This window comes from Strongylocentrotus purpuratus, unplaced genomic scaffold (assembly GCF_000002235.5).
Source record: "Strongylocentrotus purpuratus isolate Spur 01 unplaced genomic scaffold, Spur_5.0 spur5_scaffold_8, whole genome shotgun sequence".
Taxonomy (NCBI): domain Eukaryota; kingdom Metazoa; phylum Echinodermata; class Echinoidea; order Camarodonta; family Strongylocentrotidae; genus Strongylocentrotus; species Strongylocentrotus purpuratus.
In genome coordinates, this window is record NW_022145614.1 from 4,471,571 (window position 1) to 4,495,363 (window position 23,793).

Below are 23,793 nucleotides of genomic sequence, written 5' to 3' on the forward strand. Positions count from 1 at the left end.
AAATCCCCAAGGAACTTGACAGGTACAGTGTGTAGATGTACATGTGTTGTAGGGCGTAAGAATTTTCTTTCCTGTTTGAATTTGCTTGTTTGGAAACTTCATACTTTTATTAATACAGGCCTACAATTATTGTAACTTATAAGCAGAGTAATTGAATTATTTAATAATTGAACTATTTACTACTTTAAATAGCATAATGTTAAGATAGTGTTAAGTTGGGAGTTGATAAATATTATATAGCATACATGTATATGTAGGACATATATGACAAGTTAATTTACCAAATAGCTATTTAGAAAACACTCTTTTTAAAAAAAAATAAAAGGTGCCCACCATAATGGGATACTTGTACAAACCTCTTCTCTTTTAAATGAATTTTCATAGTTTGAATAATTGGTGGACTGAGCAATATGTCCAGTAATTGATACTACATGTACAGTGTATCTGTAAACAGTGGTTTTTGTGGGACATGTACATGTACACTGTATGTGGTCACAATCAAATGAGAGTAACTACCGGTAGATATTTAATCCCAACTGTCATTTTATATGGCAGGCAACGTAACCACTTGGAGTTTATGTCCATGCTGGAAGAAAAAAAAATGAAATCTTGCTGCAGTGTATATACATGTACATGTAAGAGGATTTATTATTACATGTACATTGTAGTTATACACACACAACACAGGAGGTCATGCTCTGTCTAGAAATGGAATTTTGAAATCTTACTTTCTGTTTTTTTTTAATAGTGGTCTAAAAGTCATGGCATTCGTGTATACTTGTGGCGACAGTATAGGTTTCCTGTGAAAATTCTTCTCTAATTATGATGATATCCATGATTTTAGGGTTATTTATAGTTTTTGTTTGTTCAAACCATCATAAAAATTGAATTCCTGTTATTCCTTAGACTTTTAGAGAAGGATTATTAATTTTACTCCTATGAAATATTAATCATTTTCCAATTTTTTTTTTTTTTTACAGTGTACCAGTATTTTTGTTTTCTTACATTCAAAGCCAAATTGATTTCAAATTCAATTATTTTAATGACCATGAACAGTAATGGTAATGTCAAGTTATTGCTTCAAATACTTGTGTCCTATACAGGGTCATTTGCCCTGAGATCTACATGTATATTAATGCCAAGCCCTGAATTTTCAAGTTTTGCCCCTTTGGAGAAAGAAAGAAAATCCATGAATCAAGATCCCTTATTAATGCTCTGTAAGAGACTTTGCTGCATTCATTTTTCTTTCTCTTCCGATCACTTGGCTATGTTAATGGATCAAAGAATGTGTTCAGAGGGAGGAGAGGTGCATGAGGATATTTTGGTACATATTATTGATTGTGTAAATTATCTTGATGACTACTGCCTACAGTATGTGGGAATCGCATATTGTTGCTATGATTGATTTTTTAGTTTTCACCAGATGCTTTTGACAGGGTGAATGATGTCCATTTGCCTCATGATCAGTACATACTGTATACATGTATGTAGGCCTACGGTATGTGTGATAGGTCTGCAGTTTGCAGTAACAAAGCTTTTTATTTAAAATGTGAACATGTTCGGACTGTACAGAAGCAACAAAGCTACCGGTAACATGAAAACATTTGTTTAAAATCTTCTAATTTGTTGGGACTCTCCCTGTTTCAAATTGAACAAAATGAGATTTATCCTTGTAATGTGGGACTTGCTGCAGGATCTAACCCCATTTCATACATCAAATAAAAAATAGATTTTTCAACATCGCTATACATTTTATGCTTGATTTTCTTCATAATATTTTCACTTGAAGTTAGTTAAAGGTAGAGAATGATCATATTTTGTTAGCTACAGGGTGTATGTTAAAAAAACCCATAGCTTTATCTACATGTGTTTTGTTTATGTACACCTGCATGCAAGTGCATAATCGTTTGTATTAATTGCTTTCAATTGCTTTCATTGGTAGTCTCGTAACTCGTAAGGTACTGGAACACATTTATATGTATACCCATGAACGTACATTACCTGGTATGTGTCCTACCCATTCATTTGTACATGAGCTCTATTCACATCTTGTAATGGCTTTCATTGGTCATAGCAGCCTGTGTAATTACCTTCTAATCACCCTCTTGGCATTTACAGTACACTGAAGTGCATGTGTATTCAGAACCACAAAATATTATCAAGGAACTACTGAGAGTGAGATATCCTCTTGAGCAACATGTCACAGTGTCCTTGTAATGTCCGATGGTAAAGGTTATGGTTACGATGCTATACAGTATAGGCCTGTCCTCATCAGCTCGAGTTTGCCAAATAGCCGCTATTTCTGATTCTGGAAACTAGCCAGATCACGAAATGGCGGCTATTTGGCAGGTGAAGACGCAAATAAATCGCGCGCTATTTGCTCAGGAAATCTTCCCAAGATATCTTGGGCTAGTTTGCAAAATAGTCCGCTATTTGTTCGGTCCGTCTTGACCAGCCTGAAGACTCTCTCTATGCGTGAATACTGAGCGAAATATCTCGAGCTAATTTATTTCCCAAGCTCGAGTTTTGAGCTGATGAAGATGCGATTTTGTAATTTCAGGCTAATTTCCCAAATCAGGAATAGCAGGCTATATTTGGCAAACTCGAGCTGATGTAGACAGTCGTTATGTAGGAGGAAAGAGGGGCCGTTTATATATTAGGTGCATTTCAACATGAATTTGTACATGGACATTGCACACTGTATATCTACATGTACCTGCACACCTTCATGTGTAAATGTTGACTATTAGAGTATTTCATGTTCTCCAGGTTGTACTTAAAGATAAAGTTTAGTTCTGGTCATGCGATTGCATTGTGAAAGAAACGGTGTGGAATCGATCAAAAAAGGTTGATCATCTAGCATATAAGTATTGGTGTGTACTGCAAGGTTCTGGAATCATCAAAATGATAAGAAATGTGGTCAAGTCTTGGTAAAGTTACAAGCACTATACACAGAAAGATGTATATGGGACAACACAAATTGTGTCGGGGTTAGTACACCTTGATCTCCTTATCTTTCTATGCCCATTACTCAGCCAGTATACATTTTCTACCAAAATTGTTTGGCAAATGACATTTATTTGTAATCTTGAACATTCAGTGTAAGTTTCGTTTGATTCTGTGAGAATTCATTTTCTTTTTGTTACCAGAACTCAAGTTTATCTTTAAGTTTTGCAGGTTGCAAGATGGAGGTGCTTCTACATGTAAATGTATTTCATTTTGTTGTTGTAATGGTTATGGATTCATACATGTACTGTACATGTAGGGTACATGTACTGTAGACCTATCTTCAATGCTTATTGTTCACATCACTGTTGTTTGTTGATATTAAACGATACTAAACGGATGACTGAGCAATGACTGACACCTATATGTATGATACTTCCTGTAATATAATAATATGAAAATAATAATGATATGAAAAATTTATATAGCGCTTGTGACAAAAGTTTCAAAGCGCTGTACATGTACACAAATCAAAATTACTTTAAAAAAAAAATCAATATTACTAATGGAATTAACATTACTCAAATTACCAAGAAAACAAAATATTACTAACTTAACTTAACAAATTATCATTACTTAAATTATCAAAAAGATCAAATATTACTTGAATTAACAAGAAGATCAAACATTACTAACATTAATAAAAAAAATTAATATAATTCAACATGCAGCCAACTGCCACATGCATGTATCATACATATCGTTAAATAAATAACCAAATGCCATGATGATGCGTGAACCAGGATGTAAAGGTTTGTTATTAAAAAGCAGGGAAAAATACAAAATTGCACTGTCTGTCTTTTTATGAATTTGAACCTGCATTTGCACTCATTACAGTATACAGTGTACATGTACAATGTAGCCCCCTTGTGTATGCCAACATGTACAAGTAAGCCTACTGTATATTTACATGTAGGCCCTATAAAGCATACAGGTAAATACATGTACATGTATTACTCAATAACATTTAATTTGTCATGTTTTACACAAACAGATTCTCAGTCATTCTGGTGATCAATCAACTCTACATGTACATTTTGTGTACATGTAGGCTATAATAAATTGTGTCCATGTCAGTTCTATCGATGTGTTAATTCTTTTACCATTTCATTTACTGTATAACATAACATGTACATGTATATGTGTATTTGTGTGTTTAGCTGATGTGCATACATGTATATTGCTTATAAATATTGCTTATAGTGTAAACCTAAATGCACATGTAGCTTCCGTACCATTTATAATATATACCATGTACCTGTAGAATGTGTTTGTTAATACAATGTGCATGTACATTGTATTTTTTTCATACTGTAAACCTACATGAACATACTATGTAGATGTAACTTCCCAGCCATACTGGCCAGATCACAAATAAATATCGGGAATAATACATGCAACTGTGTTCAATGTATACAGTACTTGTACCAGGCACAAATAAAGACATGTACATTGTACATTTAGTTTTCCCTGATGGCACTCGGTTAGTGCTCAAATCCTTTAATTCTGTTGTACAGATCAATCTCATTAACTGAAATTCTATTTGTCTGTGTACATACCAACTAATCACACCCTAGACAAAATCTAGTTGTCTTTGTTGTGAAATTAATAAGCTCCTTCAATTATTATGAATGTTGGTAAGCTAGCTTTTAATATGGGGATGGCGATGCCCATTATTCTTTTTGTATTGACTGTCACATGTGTTTATACCTTCTCAGCATCTGTGCCATTGGCTTACCGGTAATATATTTACATCAATTAGCCAAGTACTTTCTATCTATCCTTGAGATATTTATCGCCAAAATGACTGTAGAATGATTCTAGACCAAATCTAGTTGTCTTAGTTGTGAAATTAATTTGCTCCTTCAATTATTATGAATGCCAGTAAGTTAGTTTTAATCTGGAGATGGCCATTATTCTTTTTGTATAGACTGTCATAAATGTATTTACCTTCTGTGCCATTGGCTTCATATATTTAGATTAATTAGCCAAGTACTTTTTATGTACATGTATCCTTGAGATATTAATCGCCAAAATGACTGTAGAATATGACATTAACTGATTTGCCTCATTAATCTTGCAGGATGTTGTTCCAGATAATGGTACATCAAGATTTTTATTAAAACCTTATTATGTGGTCATGTCAGATATTTTTCATTGATAAGTTTGACTGGAAATATAATATTGTAGGAAAAAGGGCAGCATCCTAATAAGTCAGAGTTTACTATTTACACACATCGACACACATTTTAATTTGATAAAACGGTTACAAACTTAAAATGGCCTGTCAGCCTGTCAATGAACTTGGATTTATGATGGCTTCATGTGACACAGCCCAAGACTAAGGGTAAGCTAGGAAGAGTACAAATCACATGCCAATCCTGGAAAAGCTATTGGCAGCCTCCAGTCTAGTTGTCAATCAAGAAAGTGTGTATCTTAAATGCTAGGAGACCCTCCATGCCCTTGGAAGTATGTTTGCATTTTCTTGACCATGACATTAACAAGCATTACACACTTTGTTGTCTTTCTCTCAGTTCAATCAGCAAATCTGAAGGACACCAACAGCAGTTTCTTCAGTGGAAAAGGAGATCCTTACGTTGAGATGGTGGTTGATTCACAGCCCCCTCGCAAGACAGAGGTTGTCAAGAAGACGTGGAACCCCAAGTGGGATGAACATTTCACTGTGTAAGTATATTCATTGTTGTAGGGTTAATTCTATTACCTTAAAGGCCGGCTCTACTAGTTCAGCCAGAAGGGATAAGACCACACAGCGAGGACACTGACAGGTGGCTAGATCATTAACTCAGCTCTCAATTGACATAAGAAAAAGAGGATCATGGGGAACAACAGGCACCAATTGGGGAAGTTTTCTATATAGAGGGAGCAAGTAGCTACAAGTAGTACAGTGTGGCTTTAAAAGGAATTCAATTGTTGTTGATGGGAACAAATGTTGGAACATTTTGTACATTTTATTTTCTCCAGGAATGCTGCAGACCTTATTCTTATTTTCTTTAGAATAAATTAAAGAAATAAAAATGTTCAGCATTATTTTTGAATGAAAATGTTTTGCCAAAAACAATCTCCCATTTTCTTGTAACTCTCATGCATATTCATGTTACCTTATGGTAACAGGAGCCCTATCTCTAACATGGAACTTGTTATGTAGTTACAAGATCTGTATTTGTTTTAAATTTAGAGCCAAGGATACAATTTAGGAAGTACCTGCAATCAGCTACATGTAGCTTGATCTATGGAGACAAAGTTTCACGATTACCGTAACAAGATTCCAGGTTGTTATTCATAGCAGATATGATAATGGCTCCCTAATATTGGTTTAGTTCTCAAAATCAGCCATTTTGTCAAGACATAAGAGGCGAGAGATCTGGGGAGTGTTTCACAAAGACAAAGATCAACTCCAACTTTAAGTTGGACTTAACTATGGCAGGCCGTTCATGCCACTGTTTGCTCTCACTATTTACTGGCATTGGTCTCTCAATGGACGTAAAAATCGTGGTCATGAATCTACAGAATTTACAATATTATCTAAAGATCATAATAGTGAGAGCAAACAGTGGCATGAACAGCCTGCCATAGTTAAGTCCAACTTAAAGTCAATCTTAGTCTTTGTGAAACACTCCCCAGGTACCATTTGTTATAATCAGGTCCGCAAGAACGACAGTCATGGGATGTACATGTACATATATATTCTAGTCAGAACCATTGTAACCTTTTCGGCTGTGATTGTTACCAGGAACGGGTTCAATTTGAGACAGAGGCAGCCTAATTTAATACTCTGGGTCAACAAAGGGATCAATTTAGCCTCGGGTTCTTGGAGGGCAATTGCAGTCCTGTGCAATACATGATCATATCCGTGCCTAAAAAAATATAACTCAGACAGACTTTGCAATTGTTTCATTGTTTTCTGATTTTTGTGTAATTATAATCACCAGCTATTGAAGAAAAAAATAATACTGGTACATGTACTAACAGAAAGAAGAAAAAAACTCACAGGAAGCTTTTAGATTCATGAATCCATATTGATTCTACAGACATGTACAAGTTAAAATACATGTACATGTACATGTACATATATTTACCTGGTCATATTTGTCAACATTAAAGGTAGAGACCAGTATTGGAAACGCCCCAATTTCAAAAAATGAAATGGAAGCTCTTATTACCAATCATGTGAAAGAAAATGTTTTGAATATTACATGATGATAAAAAATTTGACAGGAAACCGCCTACTAATTGATATATTTGGTAAATTAGTGTATCTCTCGCCTGTTGAGAGATATGAAATGCACGTGTCGCGCACATGTGTGTAGTCCCATATACATCTTTCTGTGTACAGTGCTTCTAACTTTATGAAGACTTGGCCAAATTTCTTATTATTTTGATGATTCCAGAACCTTGCAGTACATCTATGCTAGATGATCAACCTTTTCTGATCGATTTCACAACGTTTCTTTCACAATGCAATCGCATGACCATAACTGGTCTTTAGCTTTAAGCCAACAGTCATGTACATGTACGTGAGCATGTACAATTCTGCAGACTAATGTGACATTTAATTTTCTGGCATCCCTCCCTCAGTCCTCTATTTGTAGTCCTCACTTGGCAAATAAAATACCCTTCGCTTATAGATCTATCCAGTGTATCCAGAGCACATTTGATTTTAATTTGTTGTAAATTGGAAATGAGTGGAGGGAACCTACATGTACCAGTGGTTTATTTGACAGGCACTTACAAACGATCATAAAAATCATATTAAGGTCAGGGTAATAATAATAATACCACTTCAAGTCGGAGAGATTACCATGATTGCAGAGGTGTCGTAGTGAGTCTCTCTATCATTTCCCTTGGACTGAAATTACTCACTAATGTTTAGATGTTGCCATGGTAAAGAACTACTCTTGAGATGACCTAGTTCCACAGTTCGTTGCCTTTTGGCTACCTCTACAGCCATTGTTTACACAAAAGAAGACTAATGTCAACTAAATAATGTGCTGAAAAAGAAAGCACAAGTAATTAATTGTATTTTCACTATTTTAATCAATACAATTTGGGGATTAAATGTAGATTAGTATTATTTTGATCATAATGATGTTTTCATTACATGTACATAATTTTTTGATTATGAGAACTTTTCACCTATTTTGATACATCAAATGACAACCTACCAATACACAGTCTGATAAATTCTTAACAAAAATGTGAAGACAAAAATAATTGAAGACTACAGTTGTTGCACATGGAGGTAAATGCTTTGCAAGTCAAATAAAAAGGACACTACTGGTAGGTGATTTCCTACATATACAATACAATCTCTCAGCCGAAACTTTTTCTCCAGAAATGACTCAATTTGGATAATGTTGCGAGTGCAGTCACAAGTTTATTGTCCCTGTGAGTGTTTCTCTATTTGTAACATGACTCTTGATTTAATCGTTGATATCTGTTATTAAGATCATGACTATGTGGTTAGGTATGCTCACTAAATTTTTTGTCTTTGACTCATAATTGCATGTACTCCCTGTACCAGTATACAGTGTAAACAAGCTACATGTACATGAACATGCAGGGTAGAGCGTACAGTGAATAAGGGTATGTTTATGCTCAACTTTTTCTGGCCGGAATCAGGCATCTGTTACGCGTTTAGTTCAAAACACTTTTGCGTCCTTTCTCATTTTTGTAGAATCACTGAAAAACGGCGATCATGATCGCCGATCGTAATTTCACAAAAAGGTGCGTTTACGATCGGCGATGCTGCAAAATCAGCGATTCTGGGAAGCATAAACGCACAATCATTTGTAAACGCGTTTAAATGGGGTCAACGCACTGACCTCTAGTGGGTCTACGTAGCATGCGCAGTGCAGGTTTGCGAATCCAGCTGCAAGGCCACCGAAGGCCACCCAGCTAGAATTGCCTGGAGGAGCCAGAGAAGTGAGCATAAACAGTACGCTGTGCAACTGCGATTACGATGAGCGTTTACGATGAGCGTTTCAGATCGCTCATTCTACCTTCAAAATCAAGCATAAACGCACCCTAAGTACATCACAATGTTTATTGTAGAAATCAGCAGATACAATGTTACATCAGTATGCACAATAGGTGTTTATGTACAGTATGCCCTCTTTGTAATGGACTTGATAGTTATAAAGGACACTTTATATAATCTTATGTCAGTGTTATAACTTATAAATGCAAGAGGTGAATGCATTTTATGTAAGTCTAATCCTTGTTTATAAGGCATGTCTCAGTTGGAGTTTAATGATTAACTGCTCAATGTGCACATTAATGATGGTATACGTACACAAACTATTGATTTCTTTTTCTATTTCACAAGTACATTGTCGATAGGGATTACGAATCGAGAAAGAAGATAAACCTTTTTTGTGTATTCATATTCACCCACAAAGAAATTTAATGGTCCATACAAATGATGTGCTACTAATTATTAACATGTACTTGTACAGCCATTACGTCACCTACACATTGTACAATCTACTGCTAATACACATCAGATTATTTGTAACCTTTGCACTGACTGACTTGATATGATATATGTGGTAATACTCTGGTTTTAGACAGTGACCTATTGGGATCCATGCCTTGTTTGTCTTTCCTTCCCTGTCTATGGCGCTCAACCCACTTTGCATGGATGAGTTGATTCACTCCCTCGCTGTACTCGGACATGACACTCATACCAATATGATACAATGTATGGATGCAGTGCTCAGTACTTAAGTACAGGGAGGGTAGTGCATGGTACAAAGGGGATCGTATATATAAGAAATAGTTTCCATTCAACCTGTCTACAGTCACACACAAGATTATTCAAGAGCAGTCAGCAAAATGAAATTTGGCAAGGTCTAAAAGAAACTCTAAAGGGAAAACTTGAAAATGGAAATACAAGTAACAGAAATAGAAGAGAGAAAAATACACCTGTATCAGAATCATTTTCTGTGTCAGAAATACAGCTTCCATAAACAAAAATTGAGATTGTCAATTTTTGTTTAGCTCTGTCCATTTATATTTACAAGTAGATATACCTGAGGTGTAGTAATTGTTGTAAAAAAGAAAAGAAAGAAAGAAAAACAGCCCAGCAATTATGTACTGTACATACGGTATGGATGTACTGGTACGTTGTGAATATCTCTAGGAGATAAGTTCATGAACATTTTATATAATGTTGTCCTGTCAATGTGTAATGTTATGAATTGCATGCAAAATTATCTGCTGGAAATACAGTTGTTACATATTCATGTAAAGTGTATTGATGAAGCTCAAAATACTGAAATAGAACAAGGTTGTTTGCATAATAATATAAAACTTGCTCATATCAATACCTCTGCCTCTGACTGTTCTCGCATACATTAACAAAAGTAAACAAAGTTCACTAAGTGATTGTATGCATAATGTATATGTACTTGAGGTAATAATGAAATCAAACCATGTAAAGAAAGGAGGAAATACATGTACAGTACAACGGTGAAGAAAAAAAAGAATGAGGAAGGAAAATGAAAAAGCCAAATTATTTCATTATCATTTGTTTTCATCTGATCAATTCCTCTTTATCGTGATTTGAGGTCCAGTGTGATACCCTGCTATGCTTGATTAGATTTCAGATTTCTAGTAAATGTACGAGTACCGGTATTTGTTTCAGAAAGCTTGTTTCAGAAAAATTGTGCTCTTAGCCTCTCATCCTGATCTTTGTATAAACAAGAGACTCAGATACATGTACATGTAGAGAAGTTCTAGAATATTTATATATGAACATTAGCTGGTAACAGAAAATGAAAGTTGAATGAGAAAATCTCATCTGTATTATGTTAAATCACTCAATAATATGATTTCTAATGTTCTTTGTTAATGTTGTGGAAGAAAATGAACCACTGTTCTCAATTTTAACAATAAGTATGCAAGGCTGCCTTTTATATAGTTTATTACTTTATCTCAGTAATTGTGCTATCAACTTTATTCTGAAGTACGTTATACATGTAGGTGTTTGCAATTTTATACATCACACTTTTGATTGAAGTAACATGATATGTTCCAAGATATTGGAAAATGGAGAACATATGCTGTTGAAATATTTTTTTTGTCACTCCAGTGGAGGAAATTACACTTGAGACTGTTTTCTATCAATATTGACTATTATTATCAATTGCAATTTATAATACCACCTTATACATGTACTTATCCTTTTGTTTTGTTTATTTTCCCCTGCACAGGTTGGTTAAACCGACAGCAGAGCTACAGTTTAAGGTCCTGAATCACTTCAATATAAAGAGCGATGTCATGTTAGGAACAGCTTCTGTCAAGATTCTACCCCTTCTGGCCAAGCATAATGGCAATGGTATGAATATTTGATTGATTCATTTCTAGAGAATAAAGAACACTAATATGTATGTCCCTTATAAATCTCTTCCTGTTCAATATGTTAAAGTAGGAACAGGTAACTCCATCCCTTCAAATACAATGAAATGGTAATGTAAGTTTTAATTTTAAACCTGTTTTTTGAAATGTTGATTTAGTGAACAATATTCTATGCATTAAATAGCAAGAAGAAAATACAAAAATAAATGGTTAATTTGTTTCATGCAACCTTTTTGTTTCGTTCCAAAGACCAGTTGATGCAAAGAAATCTTATCGTTCTATATAAACAGTCTTCATTCTATGTTTAATTTTATTTTAATGAAAAAGAAATGCCTTATTAAGCCTACAACATTAACTACCTGTAATATAGTTGAGTATTAACTTAACCTTTTTGTTGTGTCTTTCACAATTACTTTTCCCCATTTATCTTTAATTGTTGTTCTTTCTTCCTCCACTTCCTCCACTCTTCATCGTAAATTGTTCTTCTTGCTCTTCATCCTTTACTCCTTTCACGTTTATGTCAACTCCCTTTCTTCTTAAAGTGGGACTGCACTACTTGTAGCTGCTCACGCCCTCTATACAGCCAACAATGCCTAAGTGGTACCCGTTGATCCCCCATGGTCCCCTAATAGAGAACTGATTTGATGAGATAACCACCTGCCAGTAACCAGGCAGGGAGGTCTAATCCCTCCTGGCCAAACTAGTGCAGATAGGCTTTAATTGTTTGATATCTCCTATCCTTTCTGTCCCACCATGCAGTCAAGAACGTGAAGCTACCGGTAGAGCTGAGGTCAGAGGGCAAGTCGTCGCAGAAGAGCGGGGAGCTCCATCTAATCCTGGATGGTCTGAGTATATCCCAGGAAGCCCTGGCTGCGCTTGGAGCAGTCAGCCAAAACGGTGAGACCTAGCTACTCCAACCCAATTGGAGGGGGGACTGAGGAGAAATTACCCATTTCCTACCATAGAGAATGCTGTATAAGGTTTCTATCGATAAGCCTCCCTTCAGCCGCCTTGGGTATTCTTTGTGAGAAAACATCCTGAGTGTGAAGATCACAATCCCTCCACTTTTCAACAAATTGGTCTATTTTTATAGTGGTTTCATAAATGTTCAAGCCAATAAAAGAAATGCTTGGGGAAGCAGTTGCTGTACAATTAATTAACTTGGGACAACAAAAGGAAGTTCTTCATTTATATTATTACCCTTTTTTCCCAATATATGCGAAGCTGCAGTGAGTCAATGCTTTATGTGAAATATTTGATACATATTCAATTATTGGGGAACCAAGGACTAGATCTTTTTAAAGTAAAATGCTCAATAGTAAAGGAGGGGTGCCCATTCGATAAAAATCAACCTCGTCAATAAATGAAGACAAGGCAAGAATTTACAAAAGTTATTTTTATTCAAACCATGTTTTGAAATTGGCCATTTTCATTTTATACATACATCTTTGTCTTTGTTAGCTCATCGCTGGGTAAACGTGTATGAATTTTGATACATTTTGCAAATGGTCTATTTCATAAAGTTATTTCATGCTTACAGTTTTGTGTCCAATAAACAGGCAGTAGACCGTATGCATACTTTATGAAGACTTCCAAGAGACTTGCCAGACTTAGAAACGTCTAAACTTAGAAACATCTTATGTACGCAAAGTGATTCAAACCATTGATATGCTGTTGTTCATAGCAGCTAATAAACAGTTAGTATCACTGGTTGTGGAGAGAAACCTGCATAGCTTGAAATACATTTAATAGTAAACAGGTCCATTTAGGCTTTATACACATGCTTATTTTAGTCCACATATCAAGATTTAAGGCAAGGTTTAGACTATGGTTTAGATTAAACCTCCATGAATTTGGATTGTATGTATCACTGAAATAATTAGGAAACTCATTTGAAAAAAAGAGAAAAATCCTGAAAAAGAGCAGCAACATTATATTTGTTTGTAATTCTTCATTTGCTTAGGTCCATCATCGCAAGTGAATGGAGAGGTGTCAGCGGGAGCTGAGGGGATGACCAACGGTAGATCAGATGGTCGGATAGCTGCCCTGGCTAATGCCATGGCCGGTACTCAATCAGACTCCGGTGGTAGTGCCAATAATTCTCCCTCCTCATCAGCGTCTGGAGCCAGAAGGAGGGCTGCTGCACCTGCTAGGCCATCACAACCTCCGTCCAGACCCACTCCTGGTAAGATTCTACTAGGGGGGGGGGGGTGTTTAAAAAAACTTGTCATCAGTGACAAATGACAGTTTTGTTATAAGCTACTGAAATCCTTGCTTCTGATTGGTTATCAGCAGATTTTTCACTGAAAAAAGGCTTTGTGAAACGCCCCCCTGTTCTTCAATGGCACATTCCAGTTTCCAGCATTGGGTCATTTTGTACATTAAGACCAAAGTTGTTTCAAATATTTGCTGGTTTAGGAATTAAACTGTTAGTAGTTGGAGTAGTAGTAGTATAGAGATATCGACTGCTTTGAGAGGCCTGGCTGTGTTTATATGCTCAAAGGAACCGGAAAAATGACTGAAATTTTCAATCAGTTGGGAATCGCAGACAAAAAGCACTGTATGGTGTCCACACTTGCTCAAAGAACATTTTAACACGTAATGGGTATCGCAGCAAAATTTTATTATTTTCCCGGTTACTGGAATTTTGAGGGATTTTACTCTTGGACTATTACAGGGATTTGGCATTTTTCGTTTCTTTTACGGGAATGGCGAAAATCAGGACTCCAAATTCGACCAATCAGATGGCTGGATTTCTTAAGTGAGGTATATAATAGACTTTATTGGATAACTTGTTAAGCATGAGGCTAACTTGCCACAAGGTCCAATGCATAATGTCCATTACTGTTAGTGACTTCTTAGTGCCTAGCTAATGTTTGCTTGTAAAAGAAATTTGAGGTTAGTCTTCGTAGTTGGCCTTCTGTACAAAAGATCTTGGGTATAGTGTAACGAAGTATCATTTATGCTAGAAAGAGGAGCTCATATGAAAGGGAAGCATTCATATAACATTTGTTTGTGCTTCCCTTTGTATCTTTATTCATCAGCCCCTAGATCATCCACAAATTCAACCACAGCTACCACTGCTGCCTCCGGTGGTAACCGATCCTCAGCTGCGCCCTCCACCAACACCACCATGGCCAACAGACCCCTCCCTTCACTTCCTGCAGCCACAGCAGGAATAGCAGGAGCTGCTGGAGCCACTGCTGGAGCCGCCTCGGCTGCCAGTGCAGCTCAGACGGGGGCAGGGGCACCACCCCCTATCACAGGACCACCACCCCCTATCACAGGACCACCACCCCCTATCACAGGACCGCCACCCCCAGCAGGTGCTCCAGGAGCAGGACCACCTCCAGGAGCTCCCCAAGGAGCTCCTCCTGGTGTAAACCAGTCTACTGCAGGAGCACCCCCTGGAAGGAGTGTAGACCTTAACAACCAGCCTCTACCATCAAAGTAAGTTAAATGATTTTGCGGTTATGCTCTGTATTTGTCATGTTGAAGTGAAATTTCTAGTTTAAAATGATATGTCTCCATTTTGTTCTCTCCATCGCTGTCTTACTTCATCTTTTTTTTTTACAATTTATCTCTTAACATATGCTTCTTTGTCCCCTTCTTTCCCTTCGAATTATCTTTAAATCTGTAAATCTGTTCTATTTTTCTGCTAGATATCTTTTAAAGATCTTTATTGAAATTAAATTTTCTTGTTGGAATCTATCTTGTCATTTACAAGAAATAGTTTCATTACATACTTTGTGTCTCATGTTACATGTTTACCTATTTATGCATTGAAAGAGAAACATCGAACGAGAGAACAAGATTTCTCTTATAATAATAATAATGTTGTGATTGCTTTCTTATTTCAGTTGGGAGATGAGACTGGACCAGCATGGTAGACCATACTATGTGGATCATAACACACAGACTACTACATGGGAGAGACCCATGCCACTACCATCAGGGTGAGTCAGTCTAATCAAACTCTTAAATGGGAAATCAATTTCCCATTCCATAGAATAATTTACAATATTTCATTAATTCAATAAAATTGTGACATTTGAGAGATTAGGAGGTTAGATAGAATTTGAGCATTATCTTTCCAGTAATTGAGACTGCCTGTTGCAAGGGACATCCCATTAATGATTTGCAAAAAAAATATTACCTGATTTGTAGGATGTCTTTATACTTGACTTTTCCAATCTTATGATTACTTCTTTCATATCTGTATTCGTTGAAGATGGGAGAGAAGGAAAGACCCTCAAGGCAGGATATACTACGTTGATCACAACACACGTACCACAACATGGCAGAGGCCAACACTGGATTCAGTCAGAAACTTCCAGCAGTGGCAGGTACAACATGCACAACTCCAACAAACTGCCATGCAACAGCTGCAACAACGACTTTATTTACCGGTATGTTGTTTGATGTAGTAGTGCTTTATTAAGGGACCACTCTCTGCTTAGATAGAACTTGAATAGAATGACTTTAAAGAGAGATGGTCATCAGTTTCCAGGTGCAGTGGGTCATAATTGGCTGACACCAGATTTGGTGGAAATACCATTAATGGGTGTACAAATCTGCACACATCAAACCCATGGTCCCATCAAGAAATATCCCCCCCCCCCTCCCTAGTTTCTTGGAGAGTCTTCGGTTGAGGGAAATGTAAGATAATAACTTTTCCATATGGGGAGATTGGTGGAAAATGCAGATCATCACATGAAGCTTGTTGGTAAATAAACTGAAGGCTGATCCTGATGATTGACATCACCTGTTTAAATATTGGGTAAACACCCAAATGGCACAAATTCCCCATGAGCACCCACTACTATGAGTCTTTAAGATTTTGAATTCTTCGTATTTCTTGCTTTCCTGTTCCAAGGATACCTTCGTGCCAATTATTGTTTAGATACCTGACATGATTAATTCATGATGTTAATATGCCCTTCAGTGGGTATCATTCTACCACATTAGATGATTTGTTTATGCTTCCTGGCATGTGATAATGATAATTTAAAGACAGTTATGAATATGAAATCATTTGATTGGTTACAATATTTGTGGTTAAACATTTCTGTAGATTATTATTTTGTTAAACTTTGTTTTTCCTATGCAGCAAGCCGCAGGAGGTGTAGACCCCAGCGATCCCCTGGGAGCTATGCCATCTGGCTGGGGTGAGTTTGAACGGTCAATTACATTTAGGATTAGGAGGAGATGGGGAAGGAGGGGAGGTGGGGAAGGAAGGGGGGGGGTGGGGGGACAGGAAGCCATGCACTTTGTTTCAAAGGATGAAGTTTTCATGCAAACTTGATTCGTTTCTCTTATTGCTACTTGTATATATTCTGAAAATGAATTGTTGAGAGAAGTACTACAGGAACCTTGATGCACATTTTCTAATTGATGTTGATATCATTGTAAATGTGGTTTTTAAAAGCTAATGGATCAAATACACATTCTGTAGTAAATAAATAGAAACCTTTGAAAATGAACATACAGAAACATGATCCATGAATTTGAGATTTCATACATCACATTGACCTGGGTCTGTCTTGCAAAGAGTTGATATCAATCGTAACTATGTACATAAGAGATAGGAGACTGCAAACTTGCGATTGATTGGAGGACTTGCGATTGATTCGGAACAATCATAACTCTTTGTAAGACGGGCCCCTGTTGTATATATATAATCAGCCTGCTAACTTGATGTTGTTTTCCTCCTACAGAGAAGCGTACTGATCCTCACCAGAGAGTATACTTTGTGAATCATCTGAACAGAACGACACAGTGGGAAGACCCAAGAACACAGGGACAGGGGTAGGTAGACCTTGAGGTTTATTCAGAAGATGAGGTGGTCAGCATTTTTTTTACCGAAAAAAGTGCTGCAATTGATAGAAAATAGTGTGTGCTTCACACAAATCAGAGAGTGTTTAGGTGGAGGCATTGTGCACATAAGCAAACTTTAACCGCTACAATGTTGCCTGATGCCATTCAATAACACGATAGCTTTTACCGCAGAAGAACTCTTATGAGCTTTTTTTCTTGAATTTTTCTATTTTATTAATATGAATAGAAACAGGATAGTTAAGTGGAATAATTATAAACACCGAGATGTCATTTTGATTTTCCTTGTGATTTTCTTCTTTTTGTTTATTAAGTGCCGGGACACTCATTATTGATGACCCCTGCTTTGACTTCTGTTGAATTTGTTTGTTTGATTACAGATCAACAAGTATGCAGGAAGCCCCTTTACCCGATGGTTGGGAGATCAGGTACACCAAGGAAGGTGTCATGTACTTTGTAGATCATAACAACAGAAGAACAACCTTCACAGATCCAAGGCCGAGTGCCTCTAAAGGGTAAGACACCTCACTCATATCTCAGGACTGATGATGATGATGATAATGATGGTGATGGATGATGGCAATGGTGATGATGATGATAACGACAGTGATGGTAATATTGGTGTTGATATCAAATGAGGGAATCTTAATTTAGGAAACCTATTAATGCAGTTCCTCATCTATCTTCCCCCCCCCCCTTGCAGTCCCAAAGGTGCATTTGGTGTGCCTGTCGCATACGAGAGAAGTTTCAGGTGGAAGCTGGGTCAATTCCGCTATCTATGTCAGATCAATGCACTGCCTAGTCATGTCAAGATCAGCGTTACAAGGAATACATTGTTTGAAGATTCTTTCCATCAGGTAAGATATTCATATTTCATGTATTTCATTGTATTACTACATGTATAAGTCTGTATGTATCTCTACAGAAGTCAGAAAAATAACCATTTTGATTCTTTGTCATTGTAGCCCCAAAGGAATATTCTTCAATTCATTCTATTGCATTTTAATTTTCTTATAAATCTTCAATTCATTCTATTGCATTTTAATTTTCTTATAAATCATTGGAAGAAAAGACACATTTCCAAATACCCTAAGATATACAGTGATACATGTATTAAGTTTCAAGGCAACCTCTTATACTGGTCATATTGATATTGCTCCCTGTGAAAAGCAGATTAATTTAATGTCTTGAAATTTGATATCATTAACCTTTCATTTGTCCATAGATCATGAGGTTACAAGCGTTTGACTTGAGGAGACGATTGTACATCATTTTCAGAGGGGAAGAAGGTCTTGATTATGGTGGAGTTGCAAGGTGAGAACAAAAATCGACCAAAGTTGATTTAATTATGATAGAAATATATTCTTCACTTTGCCTCTTTTATCCATCCATCACCTCTCTTTTGCTTGTTGTACCTGAAGTTCTTTTCATCTATATTTGATTATATTTTGTCCTTGTCCTGTTTTTCCTCCCACTATTTTTAGTCCTATCCATATATTTCTCCTCTCTCTTTCAGCTTTCCCCATGTAACCTCTTTATAATTTTGTTGTAGATTCTATTTTTTACTATTTTCTTTACTTGACTTTCTAGATACGTCTCCATGATACCTTGCCTCTTTTCCCCTCACTCTTTTCAACCAATCAATGTCACCATTGGCATCCTCAGTTACGACTACTTTTCTTTCCTCCTGCTATCTTTGTTCAATGTCATCTTTCTCTCTCAGTACCATTCTGCTCTCCTTTGCTCTTCACACTTTGTTCCTCGTCCCTCTTTTCTGTCTTTGCTGCGCATCTGCTCGCTCATTCAGAACAATCTAACCCCATTTCTTTTGCGTTTCCTTCTCATCATTAAATCTAATTTTCTTTGCTTTCTCTCTCTTTGTCCAGGGAATGGTTCTTCATGTTATCACACGAGGTGCTCAATCCAATGTACTGCCTGTTTGAGTATGCTAACAAGAATAACTACTGTCTACAGATCAACCCAGCCTCATCAGTCAACCCTGATCATCTCCAGTACTTCCGTTTTGTAGGAAGGTTTATTGCTATGGTAAGTGTACTGGCGATTTCAACAGAAAATTCTAGTATGACATATTCTTCATTGAATTCAGTGATGATCTTTAAAAATGTGTGTAGTAGCGCTAGATGCTGTCAAAAAAATTGTCTGTGATAATCTTTTTTTATCAATCCACGAATGTACTGCTTAATTATAGATATTCTATGCTATTACTTTTGAATGTTATCCTCAGCAAATGCTAAATGTTGAAGGATTTGTTTTGTTCGAGGTACTCATTGTCTACATATGGGTTAAGAGGTCAAAATTGATCTAGAATGACTTATCTACCTGCACAAGTACTGTGTGAGGATTTCATCTTTCATCATAACTATGAAGCAATATTGTAGAGGTATACTTGCAGGAACTCTCATTTTTAATGTAATTGAAAATCAAACTACTACATCTAAAAGATCTACATCCAAGTGTGTGATAAATTTCTTCGGTATCATTTTTATTTGCAGGCACTATACCATGGTAAATTCATCTACAGTGGCTTCACTATGCCGTTCTACAAACGCATGCTCAACAAGCCTCTAAGCCTCAGGGATCTAGAGAGTATAGACCCAGAGTTCTATAACTCCTTGGTCTGGATCAAGTAAGAAATCTTCTATCTCTATTTGTCTTTTATGAATCGATAGTTTAATCCCATCGTTTTCTGTAGAGTGAAAATGTATGTGCATTAATAGTTTAAGGTTTCTTCTTGTATCCAATAGATACGATGGTCTTTCATGTCGTTTATGAAAAGAATGTCTTTTCTGTCAAAACATAACAAGAGTTGAACTTTATCTTCTTACTTTTCCTTTCTCTATGTAGCTCATTCTAAGTCTATCTCTCTGCGCCTCAGAATAGTTTACTATATATCGATGGCGGATAACAAATGCTGTATTCATTTATTATTACTTATTTGCCATCTTCAGACTCCCCATGTTCGATGATCTTAATTTTTTACTAATTCCAAACCTTGTGTTAATTTTCAAAATTTCTCCAAACTGTCTTCATCTATGTCTCAGAAATTACCACCCAGCGATGGATTAAAACAAGGTTATTCTCCATTTTCAATCACATTCGTTTTATTGATGTTAATCCATTCTCATTCTGGTAATGCAACATTCCATGTAACCATCATCTATTTTTATTTGTTGTAAATGCAGGGACAACGACATAGATGAACTAGACATGGAGATGGCGTTTGTTGCAGACTTTGAGATTCTGGGGAAGGTAGAGACAGTCGACCTGAAGGAAGGTGGCAAAGACATCGATGTATCAGAGGAGAACAAAGAAGAATATATACAGTAAGATATAAGCCAGATTTGCTTGGAATAAAAGAAAGACATTGGATTGTGATAAAAGGAGGACATTGGATTGTGTCAAATGATCACTTTGGAAGTGCATAAATGTGCTATTACTAAGATGGAAGTATTGCATGTCCTTGATTTAGAAATAAAATAAGAACATACATTATTGAAATCAAGAACAAATTTCCCCCAGTTCATTACTCTATTTTTTTTTTTGTGTTGCCTGTTTTCCAATGTCAGAATATCTCTTGTGGATACTTGAATTGTTGATATATCATTTTGTGACACATAGGGTAATATTATATCTGTAAAGCGCTTTGAGAGGGCCTTCAGTCCTGAAAAGCACTATATATGAATTAGCTATTATTATTATTATGGATGGATGGATTGGAGGTGTAGGTTTGTCATGCACATCAGGGCATGTACATATTTTGGTGTCAGCACCTCGAAATTGACGAGATCGATCAGAGATTGACTTTACTGCTGTAGGAAACCCCCCTCTCTTCCTGATCTAAGTCTCATGACTCACTTCAACTTCTGTAATAAGTCTGTGTGTCAAATCCAAGTACCAACCAGCAGTAGTAGGGGGTTATCATAGGTACAAATCAAGTGCAATATTAGGGCATGTAGCTTATGTTGTTACCGTCAAATTAATCAACTTGATTAGAGATTAACTTTATCACTGTATCTGCTTAACACAATGCGTCCTCTGTTTGGTAAGTCTGTTAGGATTTTATTTGTAGGTCTATGTGTCATGTCTGAGTATCGAGGGTTATCATACATCAGATCATTTGCAATAGTTGGGTTTATAGATTAAAGTATCGCTACCTTTGAGATTGATCAGATCAATTAGAGATTAACCTGACTGCTGTATGAAACCTGCGTATCACATCCTGTCTTTAAATCTTAGTTTGATGACTCAGTTCCGCTTCAATCGTGGTATAGAGGAGCAAACCAAGGCTTTCTTAGAGGGTATGAATGAGGTCGTTCCTCTACAGTGGCTCCAGTACTTTGACGAGAGGGAACTTGAGGTAAGCGCTATCTTCCATATCCTACAACCAAAGATTGTCAACGTTACTAATTTAAAGAGAAAAACCAGATTCATTTTTTGAATTGCACAGGGTTTTTTAACTGAAAATTGTATTTTAACAAATATATTAATATGTCCAATGGCAGAATGAACTCGCATTTCTCTTCAAATTGGCAAGCGATGATTATCTATAACACCAAATTTTTTCACAAAATGTATTGGATCTGACATACAACTTAATGAATAGTCTATAAAGATACAGTTCTAATGCATATAAATGTATAAATATCATACCGAGATACCAGTAATAATGTGTTGTATAGCATTGGTATTTGCCAACTCGGTTGCTCATGGCTTTTGCAGTCTCGTTAAATGTCTTTTCATTAGATCCATTCAAAAGGAGTGATATGATATGATATGGAAAACATTAATGAATGTTTTCCTACAATATTCAATCAATTGAGATTTTTCAATCATCCCTAAGTCCGTTATATTATAAAGTGCTGTCTTAAAGGGACTGTCCCATTTGCAGGCCAAAAAAATGAAGAGGTTAAATTCCAACGGCATTTGAAAGATAATACTAATTTAGAACTTCCCTCAAAACAAAAGGGCTCGAAAATGTCTTTAAGTGGGAAAATAACGACCATTAGAGTCAAATTGACTTAAGTGATTGCAATCACTAATGTACTAGTCTGCCTTTCAGACCCTTGTACCGAACGGTCGTACGTTTTGAGCTGCGCAAAGATTTAATCAGTTTCATTTTGGCCATTACAAGAATTGGGTTATTGATGTAGGCAAATGCTCATGTACCCTTTACAGCTCTTTTTTATGTATTTTATTACCAAAGAAAAAAGAAGTCAGTCAGTCACTCAATAGTGTCTTGACAGTAAAGTCTAGAAGGTAAACAGGTTTCCTTGCATAATTTGAATATTAGCACACCGCTAATGTTTAAGTTTCACAAATAGGACACATATGACATGTTCATGATTCCTGTAAAGTTCTACAGAATATGATGTTGGCTGCAATTGGGACATAGTACTTTTAAACATATAATTATTTCAAGTTATCTCCAATGACACATCTCCTTGCCCTTGTAACCCCTATGTAGCTGATGCTATGTGGAATGCAGGAGTTTGACGTAGATGACTGGTACAGGTGCACCATCTACCGTCACTATACGAGAGAGAGCAAGCAGGTACAATGGTTCTGGAGGGCTGTACGTGAGATGGACAATGAGAAGAGAGCGCGTCTACTCCAGTTTGTCACTGGAACGTGTCGTCTGCCCGTTGGTGGATTCACTGAGCTTATGGGTAAGAGTCTAGTCTTCAAGAGTTATAGTAATAAGAATGATTCTGTTTACTCAGGGAACCCTCATCAGCTCCAATGCTGTTCTTCCGGAGGGCTCTGCAATTATCATTACCCCAGCAACCCATTTATCAAACCCATTTACACCTGGGTGGAGAGTGGCAAAGATGGATTAATGTCTTGCCGAAGCACGTTAGCGCTGGGCTGAGATTCAAACCCTCGACCCTTTGAGAGTCCAGGGAACGAACCACTATACCATGATACTTAATAATGTTCAGTATTATTATAAATTGAATTGAATAGATGGATATGATAATTTGCTTGATATCGTGAGATTTAAACGCTGTTCTCTATTGTATTTGTGGCAATGTACTCTGATTTTGTCTTGTATGTTTTGTAGTAGTAGTTTCTTAAAAACCAGGCTGGCCTAATTTGTACAAGCCACCCTCCTACATTAAATAACACTGGTCCGGCCTTGCAATGAAAGTCAATGTGTCTTGTTGTGATTGTGAAAGATCAAGACTCAAGATAAAATATCAAGTGAAGACTAATCCCAATTTCTTTGATGATGATGTTTTGGTTACAAAAGAGAAGAAGTGAGACATGTACCCTAAACAGTCATTTTTATGTTTGGAATCACATTGGTTGTTTTCAAAGGATAGGATTGAGATAGTTTCACGGGATGTTAGAAGAATATTGTTGTATTGACCTATAAACCATCAGCTTGGTGTAACATCTTACTTACTTTTGTAATGCACAGGGAGCAATGGTCCACAGAAGTTCTGCATTGAGAAGGTTGGAAAAGAAACATGGTTACCCAGGAGTCATACATGGTAAGTAGCATCTGAACGTATAGAGATAGAAACTCCTGCTGCTGATTGCTGAACAAAT

General features: G+C 36.5%; 1 protein-coding gene across 1 annotated transcript in view; it reads left to right on the plus strand.

Annotated features, from left to right (window-relative positions):
- Positions 1-23,793, plus strand: part of LOC752270 (E3 ubiquitin-protein ligase Su(dx)) — a 41,872-nt gene that overhangs the window by 11,248 nt on the left and 6,831 nt on the right. Inside the window, exons 3-20 of the mRNA XM_030975522.1 lie at positions 5,541-5,691; positions 11,241-11,365; positions 12,145-12,282; positions 13,349-13,570; positions 14,430-14,835; positions 15,246-15,341; positions 15,617-15,794; positions 16,496-16,553; positions 17,103-17,193; positions 17,601-17,735; positions 17,924-18,077; positions 18,446-18,534; positions 19,107-19,266; positions 19,734-19,867; positions 20,424-20,564; positions 21,478-21,598; positions 22,706-22,907; positions 23,663-23,735. Of these exons, the coding sequence (XP_030831382.1) occupies positions 5,541-5,691; positions 11,241-11,365; positions 12,145-12,282; positions 13,349-13,570; positions 14,430-14,835; positions 15,246-15,341; positions 15,617-15,794; positions 16,496-16,553; positions 17,103-17,193; positions 17,601-17,735; positions 17,924-18,077; positions 18,446-18,534; positions 19,107-19,266; positions 19,734-19,867; positions 20,424-20,564; positions 21,478-21,598; positions 22,706-22,907; positions 23,663-23,735 (2,674 nt within the window). The remainder of the gene's footprint in view (positions 1-5,540; positions 5,692-11,240; positions 11,366-12,144; positions 12,283-13,348; positions 13,571-14,429; positions 14,836-15,245; positions 15,342-15,616; positions 15,795-16,495; positions 16,554-17,102; positions 17,194-17,600; positions 17,736-17,923; positions 18,078-18,445; positions 18,535-19,106; positions 19,267-19,733; positions 19,868-20,423; positions 20,565-21,477; positions 21,599-22,705; positions 22,908-23,662; positions 23,736-23,793) is intronic.